The 13,085-nt window shown below is 34.8% G+C and overlaps 1 protein-coding gene across 2 annotated transcripts in view; it reads left to right on the top strand.

Moving 5' to 3' along the window:
* Nucleotides 1–10,806, top strand: part of CycT (Cyclin T) — a 39,856-nt gene extending 29,050 nt beyond the window's left edge. For both annotated transcript variants that reach the window (XM_089235142.1, XM_089235141.1), the window contains 2 exons: nt 162–241; nt 520–10,806. In XM_089235142.1, coding sequence (XP_089091268.1) covers nt 162–241; nt 520–2,484 — 2,045 coding nt within the window. In that variant the 3' untranslated portion in view covers nt 2,485–10,806. The remainder of the gene's footprint in view (nt 1–161; nt 242–519) is intronic.
* The last annotated feature ends 2,279 nt before the right edge of the window (nt 10,807–13,085 follow it).

Here is a 13,085-nt window from a genome sequence, read left to right as displayed (position 1 = left end):
AAAAAATTAAAAATATAGTTTTAATGAGAATTCTTAAAAAGTATGAGTATTGTATTGAAAAGCTTATTGTGAAACTCTACAATACTTGGTTATCTTTTACTACTAAGTTTTCATATTGATGTGTTGGCTTTCTTGCTCACAACTATCATTCTCTATCCCAGAGCTGACCAAAGACTTCCTAGCTGTCTTGGAAAAAAGTCCTAATCGTCTCAAGCGAAGAATTGGGCCTGAAAATAATAAGGTAGGATGTTAATTTTTTTTCTTCCCCCTGGTTGTACGTTACTTTCAGAGGTTTACTCCTGATTGATATTCTTGTGGTGTTATCCATGATAACAAATAAGTTATTCAATTTTTACCCTGATCTATCATTTTTAATTTAGGTGTGACAGTTCTGTCATTCTATATAGCATGCATTCAGATTAGAATGAATTTACTAATTTGTAAAATCCAATTTTTTTTTTAAAATTCATATGATATTTATAATTTTTCATATTTAAGTCATTTGAATATATTTTCCAGGATGGCCAGTCATCAGTCTCCTCCATAGCAAAGTCTTGTGAGGAAAGCATTGGCCGCTTTGATGCAATTTCTTTTGAGAATAGTATGGATATGAAGAAACACTCTTCCCCAGGACCATCTACTTCTTCAATAGGTGCTTTCCTAAAGGATATGGAAAGGCCAGCTCCACCAGATGGCACAGCAGTAGAGCCAGTTCCACATAATTCTCCTATCAAGAGAGTCAAGATTGAAACTCCCCATTCAATATCATTGGCTGCATACAGAGAACGTGAGAAGCGTGAGAAAGACCGCCCTTCTGAGCAGAGGTCTGGGGTTTCAGCTCATCCAGAGTTGTCTTCAACTGCAACTCCTGCAAAACTTGCCCCAGCTGTTGCTGACAAGCACCATCATCATCCTGTGACTCAAGACAAGCGACCTGTGAAACCCAACATTGCGTCCAATGAACTTGTGCCTCATAAGACATCTGAAAAAATTAGTGTGAAACATGGGATAGTAACCTCGCAGCATGCTGAAACTACCTCACGCGATAAGAACAATCACCAGATAATGAAGTCATCCACAGCCTCTGCGACAGCGAGGAGTGCTGTTCCTCCAAAAACTGATGTTCCAGCTAAAGTAGTAGCCCACACAAAAACTGATCCTTTTGTTCTATTGACTCGTGTTGATCAAGCTCCCCCGGGGAAGAAAACTTTAAATGACGCCAAACCGAGCGTAGAGCCAGGGACCATAAGTAATTTGTTGAAGTCTGTACCCATACCTGTACTGGATGACAGGCAGGCTATAGAATCCCGTCTTAAAATGGAGCATGCTCCTTCGTTGAATGCATCTGAACTGAAGAATGCACCACCACCAGAGGTTCATCTTAATGATGCTCATAGAATGGTGGTGCCCACCAGACCCCCAAAATACCCAAAACATAAGTCTACAACTATACATAATAGTCATAGTGATTTTCCAATTTTACCTCAGGTCAACCATGAGAAAGCTGGCCTTCCCTGGGACAGTGCAAAGTCGAATGGTTCCAGTGTGATCGAGCCATCTTTGCCAGAAACTAAGCCACACTTTCCAGTCGAGGACTTCAAACCCGTAGAAAGGGCAGAAACTCACAGTAAGCATGAAAAACGTGAAAAGCATGAAAAACATAAACATAGGCACTCTGGCAAAGACAGGTCAACGAGTAATCATGTTCCTGCGGCACCCTCTGCTGGTGATGTGCATGTTCCTGTGGGGGGCCTTAAAATAACCATTCCGAAAGAAAAACTTGGTCTAAGTGGTGTGCATCAAGACAACAATCAAAAACTCAGTGCTTCAGCAACGAAAGAAGAAAGTCTGAGAACCTCTCTGAAGATTAAAATCTCTAAAGGCAAGCCAACTCCAGAGAATTCACCATCTGTTGGTGCAAAAATGAATTCCTCTGGTATCCCCAAGGTAGTTATCATCAAAGACAAGAATGCCGGTTTCTATAGCGCTTCACACAAGGCGGAAAAAGCCTCACGTAAGCGACAAAGGAGTCCTAGCTCCACCAAGGAACACAATTCTAGTTCTAGCAAATCAAAGATTCATGTTTCCGAACATGGACATAGATCCCAGACAATTGGATATGCAGCCGCTTCTGTGAAATCAGACGGCCAAAACTGTATTCCAATTAATCCAGCTCACCGCAGTGCTAGTGGTGGCGAAACGATTGCTCAAACGAATGCTGCCAGTGTGAAACAGTCTAACATGGATATGTTTCCTCATCAGAACAACATTTCGTCTCAACAGTACATGATGATGCAGCAGTTCAATGCACCGCAGTACTACCAGCAGTACTTCTATCCAATGCCTGGGTCGAACATGCCTAATATGCAATATCCTCCTATGCAGCCTCCGCCAATGCCTCCCCAGATGGGGAAAGGACCACCACCTCTTCCTATGGAGCCCCCTCCACCTTTACCGCCACAGCCGCCTTTACCATCAGAATAATTTAGGATTAGTTTTTTTTTTAATTGTATGTAAATATATATAATTTGCAAATATATCTGTGAATAACGAATAAATCAATGTTATTGCTGAGGTACACAGTGAAATGTAACAAAATATATTTATAAATATATTTCTTCCCCTCTCCCCACTTTGTTTTTATCGTTTTTAAATGCCACTAATGTGTTGATTTACTTAATTTTGTTTGTCAGATTTTTCTGTTATGCACTGTTCATATGATTATTTTTTCCTCTCACTCTTTGTTGAAGTGCATATCAAACTAGTTTAGTCAAGTGTAGTTCCGTCTGCCAGGACTTCTAATGAAATGAAAGATTTGTTTGTGAAATTTAATGGCCCATTTATTTATCGATAGGATTGTCCACTCGCTGTTGGTGATATTTAGGGTGTTTTATTTTAAATGGTATATAAAGCATGTGTGCATATATATGTTCACATTCAAACATATATATATTAATTTTTTTTAAAGCAATAATTAGCAAAAAAATTCCTTTTTTTAATTGTTTTCATTATATTTCTTTTGTAAATGTGCTTGAACTGTCGAAGGCTCCACATCATTGAATATCTGAATATTCTAGTTATGGTGAATGGTTGATCAGATTAACGGTATGAACATAGTGCATGTTTATTTTTGAATCTGTGAGTTGGTGCCATTACGGATTGGTTAAAAAACCTGAAATTTGAGTTTTTAACCAATCGGCTGCAGCGCCGACTTACAGAATCAGAAACAAGCATGCACTATGTTTGTACCATAAAACTTCAGATTAGCATATGAAAATTCCTTTCAGTATAATAGTGAATTTCTAAAGTTTGCTGATTGATATTTTTTTTCAGTAGGTGTATAAAAAATTTAATATATCCTTCTCGAAATATTTGTGCTGCTGTTTGAACATGGCTATTTTGCTGTGTATCATTATCTGAGTTAATAGTTGCTGTAGCACTTTTTATATTTTTTTATTTCGGGATCTGAAGTTTGTACATACCATGCATATAGATATTCAAACAAATTGTATTTAACCTGTTTATTGGTATCTTCATTGAAATGTTCCTGTTTGAATCAAATCATTAGCATACCAGTTTGAAATATATATATATTGAAAATCCTATGCAATGATCTCTGTGTTGATGCACTTTTCACATTGTTAATATATTCCCATCAAAAACAATTTTTCTCTGGTCCCTTGAGTATCGTTATATAGGCATTAACGTGTTATTTTACTGTATATCGTGAGCACTACATAGTATTGGCATGGAGATTAATGTGAATAGTTCAGAATTGCCAATTGCTACAGGTTTTCCGTAGTTACTATGGATGGCTGCAGCTATGGGAGGTACTCTCAATACTACGTAAATTGGTTGTGAAAAATTTGGGTCTTTTAATTTCTTGCAGTATTTTACTTATTTTTATTCATCTTTTTAAATCTTATCTATCTTTACCATAACGATGAATTAGTATATGCATGTGAGAGAGTTTGAGAGGAGACACAAACTCAGAGTTGATTGCTTTTGTCTGTGAAGACAATCTGCAAAGCCGGACTCAAACTGTCGCTCTACTTGATTCCTGAACATGCAAAAACCTGTTTTTTGTCAGCATCTCCTCTCTCCCTGAGCTAAAAACGTATTCTTGAATGGTTCAGTGCTGCGGTAGATCTGGACCCGGCTTTATGTGCTCATGAAACTTTTGTCTGAAAAAATTTTCACGGGAGAATCTCTGATACAAAGAAAATGAGGGTGGGGTTTAGAATTGCGAAACATCTATATATATTACTCACAAGGGAGTATGCAGGTTGGAATTGCATTTAATTGCAAACATTCAGCACTACTGACAAGCTCCAAGCCAATGTCTGAGGGTTTTGCCACCGAAACACGTTAGTTTCATTGTATTTTTTGATTGATGTATAATGTAATATAACATTACTAATGAATGCAGAGGAAAAAATGGATTATATCAATGTAATTAATGGTACTGAGCTTGAAAAAAAAACCAGGTTGTGCCATGGCCACTAAAAAATCTGCATTGAAAATTTGCCGGAAATGTTCTATGTGCGATAAACTAAATTGGAAGCCAATGACAACAAGAAATTTTCTGTATAACCTTTTCTACTGAAATGGGAAAAAATCACTTTGACTATTCTCAGACAAAAGAAATGCTTTTCTTAATTTTGCTGGTTCTTCATTTTTTTTACCCAATTTACCAAGCGCTGTAATAGTACATAATGGCACTTCTTTTTTGTCTTCTGCTGATTCAAAGCAGATTATGTCCTAACCAATGCTAATCTGAATTTCTTGTAGATGTGTGATGTTGAGCAATGTATCACTTAATGTAGTACACATTTTGAATTTTTATGAATTTTGCATGCGTTAATTTGATGCAATGCAGAAAAAAATTGTTTCAAAAATCATCTTGTTTCACTGCAAGAGGGAGATAGATGTTTTTGATAATTGATTGAAAAATCAATCTTCCAAAATGATATTGCTGTGTTTCATATTTGCCACAATTTAACTTTGAAAACCGAACCCAACGTACTTATGTCACTGAAAAGTTATGTTGGCCCTAGAAAGTTGGGTTTGGATCTTATGTGTACATAGCTGTCAATTCTTTCCCGAATTTCTACTCTATTCATTACATTTCAGGGGAAAATAGTTCCCAAAGAATTTACCTTCATATAAAGACCATTGCTGTTGATTTTTTTCACCCGAAATCACATCACAAGGGTAATGTAAGTTGTCATTTTGTCGAATCGCTAAGAAATTTTTTATTGTAGCATGAAAAAGTCAAAATTCGCCAAGCAGATAGCATCGGTTTGGCCTCTAGACAGTCAAATTGGCAGAATAGATTGTACTTTGAATGACCATGCATCCCTTTTAAGTCTGTATGTCCAGTTTTTATGGCCCTGCATATGTTTTTTGGTGGGATTTCAGTTTAGTAATGAGGTAATTAAACCTTCTGTTTAATGATAGAACAGTTTTTTCCAACAGGGAAAAGAACTCCCTCTTATATCTGTCTTGGTACAGAATTATGGTTCTTCAAAATTGACAGCTATGTTATTTTCTCAAAAAATTCACAACTTCAATTATCTTGGCCGTTGTCAATCAAAGGAGTGTTTCTCAGGCCAAAGGGTGTTGAAGTTATGAGTAACTACACAGAGACGATGCCCTTTTCCCCAGAAACTATCCTTTGATTAATATAATTTGAATGATTATCAAATGTTATTTAAATTTGCACGTGTAGAGCCTTCTCGAATTCAAGCATATTTACCAAACTTTTTTTATTCCCTCTCCTTCCATTGTTCGAATTAGGTCTTGTACTCTTGGTTGTTATCATACATATATATTGGTAGGCAAAACAAATTTTCAAGTGATTTACCGAATGTACATATATAAATATATATTAGCTAATAAAAAGAAAAGGACTTGCACTATTTAATTTATTCAACTATGAAAAAAGAAATAAGGAAAAAGTGTGATAAAATGAAAACAATTGTGATAGTCATTTTTTAGTCTGAATTGTTGAGGTTGGTTATTACATTTTTTATGTAACTTCTGTGCGTCTGCTTTTTCTTCTCTTTCCTTCTTTTGTGTTATAATTGGATTCTTTTTTCGAAGAACAAGTGGCACGGATTTTGTTCCATTCTAGAGAGAGTTGTGAACGACTGCAGCAATAATACTTGGATTCATATCAAGCTTCAAGATGATTTCTTATCTTCACCATTACGCTCTCTGTTGGATATTATAGATTCATCATACCTGAAAACACATGCACAATTTAATTAAAAATTAAGATGAATATCTAAATGTGAAATCTCAACTTACAAATGTCTTCTATAAATGAATGGAAGACTTTTTTGTGTTTAGTCGAACCTTGAGATACTTTGTGTTATTTTGTCGAATATGGATGTAGGCCTATTTTGATTATAATAAATTATATGGTTAAGCTACGAAATTTAGGATTCTAAGTGAGCATTTTTTGATTTACTCTTCGATTGAAAGAGATAATAGACAGAACTTTATTATTGATGTCAATTTTTCATTATATGTTTTAATCATTTGTTGAGCAGGTTTTATACTTGAAGCTCTTTCGCTCTGTTATTCCCCTTCGCTCATAGCTACCAAGTGTCGGATTTCTACTGCATCTGCCAGACTCTCGAATTTTGACAGTGATTGTAAAAAATCCCTACTTTTAAGAGAATAATTATTCCCAAAGAGTTTTTACTTGGACAAAAAGAGTGCTGCTTTTGTTTTTAATCCCTAAAATTTACTTTGAGAAATATAAATTATCATTGCATCAAATCACAAAGAAATAATTTTTGGGAGGAAAGACAAAATTTTCCAAACAGGCAGCATCAGTTCGGCCTTTCGATGTCTAAAAAAATGTCCCATTTCAGGTGTGATGGCAATTTTTTTTTTTTTTTGCTGTGATTTTATTAGGGAGTAATAATGTAATTCCACCTACTGGTTGGACACTTATCTCTAATCAGTGATAGCTGGCACGATTCATGTTTTTGTGAAGGGGAAAATCCTTACAATTTAACTTTTATTATGAAAAATTCCTACATTGTTTTATATTTATTTTTGTGTAGGTTTCAAAGTTAAAACCTCCATAATTCTCATTCTCCAAAGTTGGCAGCTATGCTTTGCTTGATGCATATATCATGACAGTCCTTGTCCATACAGTTTCTTTCCATGATTTGGTTATCGTTGTACAAACTGTTAGATGAAAAAGTTGTGTAAAGAAAATTGATGTATAAATGGTGCCGATGTGAACAATTAAAAGTCACGGAATTCACAGTAGGTTTATGCTAGTCGGAAGAAGCGAGGGAGAGCAATGAACTCATTTCTGTATAGTTAGTTGGAGCACCTTCTCCTATCTGTTTTTTTCTTGTTTCAATTTTTAATCAATTAAAATCTATGCAATATAACTTTGGTTATTAGAATTCAATGATCCTCAGGACTGTAATTTTTTGTTTTTCTCAATCAAATTCCACAAATATTCTTTGTTGCATCTCTAATAAGCTCTTATCAATCAATCACTATCAAGTACTTTTTGTTATTATAAGTGTTGTATTTAATAATATTTCTTGACTCCCCAAACTGATCTCGAGAATATTTCTGCATTGATTTGATTGGCATAACTAATTTTGCCATAAAACTGTTTTTTTTTTAATCTAATGAAACAGGACCAGGCAAGCCCCAGGTCATTATGTCAACTATAAAATTGCCATAGGTGCATAATTTTTTAATGTATGATTAAATGAATTGAAGTCTAAGAACAGCACAAACTTGTCAGAAATTATGCCAGGATTACACTGTATAAGTTTTAGAAAGTTCTTTTATAAAACTTGAAAAATGTAACTGATATGCTTATTGGTTTGATTTTTTTGTTTTATAAAAGAGCTTTTTTATCAAGCTTTTATAGTGTAATCTTGGCCTCAGAATGTCTATTAGCATGGAAAGGTCCAAATACCAGAAAAATTTTATGTACACCAGCGCTTGACAAGTCAAAGTATTTTTGGACGTCTGTCAAGTTTTTTGGAGACAAGCATGTTCTTTTTTGTCTGTGTAGAAAAACTACTCTAGATAATGGTGTTTCGGGGACCTTACCATGTTAAAAACGTACTGAAATCAGAAAACGTCTCAGTTTTCTCATTAAGTAAGGAAAGATTATAATATCTCTATCCTTATTATCCAACTTAGCAATCACATTTAGAAAATTTTAGGTGTCAGTCTCCCGGACTCCTGAAAAATTCTTACATCAGCCAAATTTTGACAGTGATTGTAAGAATTGACTACTTTTAGGGGAGAAAAATTATTCTCAAAGAATTTTCCTGGGAAAAGAAACTGTTGCTTTCGTTTTTTTTATGTCTGAAATGATGTTATAAGCATAATGTAAATTGTTGATATTTTGTCAGATCACAAAAAAACATTTTAAGGGGGGGGAGGGCACAAAATTTGTCAAACAGCTAGCATCAATTTGTCCTTTTGACATCCAAAATTAGCGAGATGACTTGTATCTGCTTTGACTATATGTCCTGTTGAGTGTATGTCCCGTTTCAGGCCCGACTGCAATTTGTTTGTTGGCAATATTTGATTTGGGAGTAGTAATAACAGGTAATTTAACCTACTGGTTGAGGAAGATCAACGACTTGGCACTCATTAGTGATAGCTTTCACAATGGCATGTGTCTGTGAGAGGTGGAAAATCCCTATAGTTTTGCATTTATTAATGAATAATCCCTATATTGATGAAAATTGTTTTTTTCGGCTTCAAAGACCGTCGTCCGTTTAAGTTAGAACTAACTCAAACGGACAACGATCTTCGAACCCGAAAAACAATTTTCATCAAATGATGGGCGCGAAAACATTATCAACCAATCCCTACATTGTTTTCAAAAATATCTTTCACATTTATTTTTGTACAGAATTTGAATCAGTGTAGAAAACCTCCTAAATTCTCATTCTCCGAAGTTAGCAGCTATGCAATACCAATTTGCTAGTTGCCGTGGTGACCTGAGCTTCGTCAAGCCCTGTATTGAAATACATATAATGCAACGTTAGCATGATGGAATTCAATGAATTTTAAGGCAGTAGTTTGTGGTTTTTCTCAGTCAATTTCACAAATATTCTTTTACATAGCTTTGTATTGATCAATTAGTATCGGGTATTTTTCGTTATTGTTTGTGTTTATATATGGAATCAGAGCATTTGTACACTACACCCCCCGCCCCCCCCCCCCAAACTACTCTCTCCAGAACTGTTTTATACTCGTCAATTTATTTGATTGGAGGCAGAACTTTTCAATTGATATCAATTTTGAAATAGAGCTGGTTTTGGTTGGCGGGTGCTGGAAACAGGGTGTAATAGATGAGTGGTTAGTTGTTTATAATTTAATTCATGGTTTTTCTTTTCCACTTGGCTGTTTTCCCCCGCAACTCATTCTGTTCCTTCACCAGTTATTCGTTGATGATTATTTATTGTTACCATTGTCGATTGTATGTTGGAACACAGGCAGCAGCGTTCAGTTTGCTGCTGCTCGTAAGAGTTTTTGGTTCGTGCAGAAAAATTGTTGTGCATGGTTCGGTTGGCTTTTATCAGTGAGACATCAGAAATATCACTTTGTAATCATGCTTTATATTTAACGTTCATTGTAATCTTATGTATGCTGTGGGAACACATAATTATGTATGAATCGGTTATTTATGGATATATTCACTGCTTTTTTTTCGCTAGCTTGCAACTAATATTGTTTGTTTGTATTTCCGTTGCTTTGCTATTTCGAATGTGACCTTTAATTGGTTGAATGGCGTTTATGAAGTATATATCTGTATCTAGTGCTTCAGTTAATGTTTTTGTTGTTTAAACTTGGATCTAAAAAAATTAAATCTTTTTTTTCCCCCCCAGTTCAAATAAATCAAATATCCATCAACATATAATTTTTTTATGATTGGTTTAAGTGCTGTACATCAATATGCAGGATTTGATTCAATCGTTTCTGAAACAGCATTAGATGAATTACAATTGCTCTGTAATTTTCTCATACTTGAGTATAGTACACAGTTTATAAATATATATACTTTTTTTTAACAAGGTTATGTGAATTTTGTTCTTCTCACGGCCCTTTTTTTTCTCTTTTCGTGTAACAAATGATTTAAGTGTAAATATCTTGAGCATTGCGTACTATGCATAATGGAAATGTTATTCGATATTGATATATATATAAATATAATGTAAATTTATTGATTGTGATCAATGTCAATCTCCGCACTGTTGTTCTCTGCCTCTGCTGTTAAAAAGAAGGTTATTAATGCAGACTCCCCGCTGATCTGAGAAGAAAGGATCAAAAGAAGTAGTAAATCTTTGTACAGCGTCTCTCGTTTTTATTATTTGAAGAAAAATTCCGATTTGCGTGTAGGTTTTAACATTGAGAGCAGGGAACTTCAGTGCTCGACGCTATATGTGTGTGTGTGTATATATATATAGCTGTATTATAAGAATTTAAAAAAAAAAAAAGGAAAAATAATTTATTCTGATACATGCAATTACGAAACAAATGTTTTTTGTATGTTAGCAAAAGTTTGCTGAATGTGTAAATTATGGGCACGTGTTCATATGCGCGTTTGCCTCGTGTCGTGTATAGAGTAAGAAATTGTTTGTTTTTTTTCTTTTGTAAATATTTAAATTTTTGTTTTTTGAAAAGTCCCCTTTTTTTTTATTTTATAGCCTGTGTGTAAAGTAATGCATAGGCAGTCTTTTTTTCCCCAAGGTTTCATTATTTAAAAATATTAAAAAATAAAAAAGGTTTGAAATTGCCTTTCAAGTAGCATTTGATTATTTCTATAAATATGTTCCAATATGTTCCCATCTTTCGGGAACGCTTTGATATCTCCTTGAGATGGGAAGCGGGGTGTGTCCGGTCCTTCAATATTTCTATAAATATGGGGTGTTTTTTTTGCCCTCATTATACAGGGTGTTTGTAAACCGAAGCTTGACAAATCACATGTGACTAAAGAAGGAATTGATGCCTAAAATATTTTGTGTAATTAAATTGGAGCGAGAAAGCAACACAGAATTCTTGGAATTAATGTCAGTGTTTCCACTAATAGGGAAAAACTTCTTTTGGATCATATTTCCCGGGGGAGGGGGATGCTTGTCTCCTAAAACCTGACTGACACTTAATTTTTTTTCCTGATTTGTCAAGCCTTGTTAACCGTTTAGAAAAAAGGGATGAGAGATAGTACCCATCAAGACGAACAATATTTACCATGGAAACTACAGTTATGATCCACTCAGTGTCAAAAAAAACTGAACTTGGAAACACTTTGAACGAGCACATGTTTTTATTTCCAACATCATTTCTGCTTTGCTGGGGAAACAGCACTTCTCGAGAACATGGTTTTTGCATGAACCTTAACACACTTTAGCACTGCTGCTCGACATGTCCTGAATGCCAGGTATCCTAAGTTCCTGAGTCTGGGTTACACATGTCAAACCTGTGGCATGCATCCCCCCCCCCTTCCCCACCAGACGTATATATAATGATTCACTACACTAGTTCTACCTACTAGACTTAATCCACTGGACTTCTTGTGGGGAAGGCGGGGGGGTATATAAAAGCAATTGGTTTGAGACACCTGTAGAAGATTTCATTGCAACAGACAAGATCAATACAAACCCGAGGATGCACCAGTCTCTCTTGTGCTGATGTAACGACACCCTTGGTTGTTACTTTAAGCATTTTCTCATGATTCTGAAACTTCTGATTTCGTTGTTTTTTTCTTTTCTTTTTTTTCTTCCGCTGTTGAAGCTTAAAAACAAAGTGTAAACACTTTATACTTTTTTGAACACAGTGAATTGCAACCATAGGTTCCATTGTAAATTGTAAATATTTCTACTTGATGGGTACTATCGCCCCTCCAATTTTTTTTAAAGGTTTGCAAACACACTGTAGAGAAATTAGAAAGTTAAAACATGTTACGAGAGCATTGGAGAAATATTGTTGCTGAAAGTTTGTAAAAATGAGTAAGATTTAATTTGAATATTCACAATTCAATAGAAATCGAATATAAAACATTTTTGTAATGAAACACATTCACCTGGAAATTATTGCATTTGACTAGAGCAGTGATTTCCAAACTTTTTTGAAGTACAACTGCCTCCCCTCTACACCAACCTCCTTTTCAACTTCAATTAAAATTTAATCTGTATGACACTGCACCAATACTATTCATATGTGCCTAATCAACTCTGCGTTTTTCGAATTTTTAAAAAAACTTATTCTTTGATCGAGATATGTCAATGCTTGTATGTGTATATGCAGCTGATATATCAACCTTTGTTTGACAAAACCAGTGAAGGTTGAATGATTGTAGGACTTCCCTATTATCAAAATCTGCAACTACATGATTTCGTCAAACCTGTACTGTCAGGACGTCACAAAATTACAAGGAAATTGCCAATTATGACACAAAACTACTTAAAACACAGCAGATTGTAGACTATTCGGCCTAAGTTACTACTATAGGCTGAAGTTCTACATATGCTCACTTCCTACTCCTCTCATATCATTAAAAAAACACTATATTTCAAAACCCACTCATTCATATATTCTAACTGACCTCTAAGTACAGGCCAGTACTTAATAAATGTGTATTGCCAACACCTAAAGCTCTAGAAGGTATTGGTACTGCACTGTACATTTTGAAAATTTGGGAAAAAGAAGTCCACAAAAAAAATATTCTACACTTTTCAATATAAATTTTGTCCAACTTAATTGCTTGAAACAAAATCATGTACTATGGACAGTATGAATAAACTCACTTTTAATATAAAATACAGCGAAACCTCCCTACAAAGATGCTTGATATAACAATAAACCCCCTCTACAATGGTATTTTTTCAAATCTTGTTTCGAATTGCCTATAGCTTAATTCGAAACTCTCAATACAATCATATCCTTCACTACGCAACCTCTATAACGGTTTGTTTTTTTCCATATTTTGTTCGAAATATCCTTCGATATATTTTTCAAAATGTCACATATTTTAGTTCTATGTGTCGGGGATAAAGGGCACCATGTCCATTTTTTTTTTT

The sequence above is a fragment of the Pholcus phalangioides genome, unplaced genomic scaffold (genome assembly GCF_987345545.1).
Source record: "Pholcus phalangioides strain wild (caught in Gottingen) unplaced genomic scaffold, Ppha-v1.0 ptg000008l_1, whole genome shotgun sequence".
NCBI classification, from domain to species: Eukaryota; Metazoa; Arthropoda; class Arachnida; order Araneae; family Pholcidae; genus Pholcus; species Pholcus phalangioides.
This window is presented reverse-complemented; position numbering and strand designations above follow the sequence as displayed.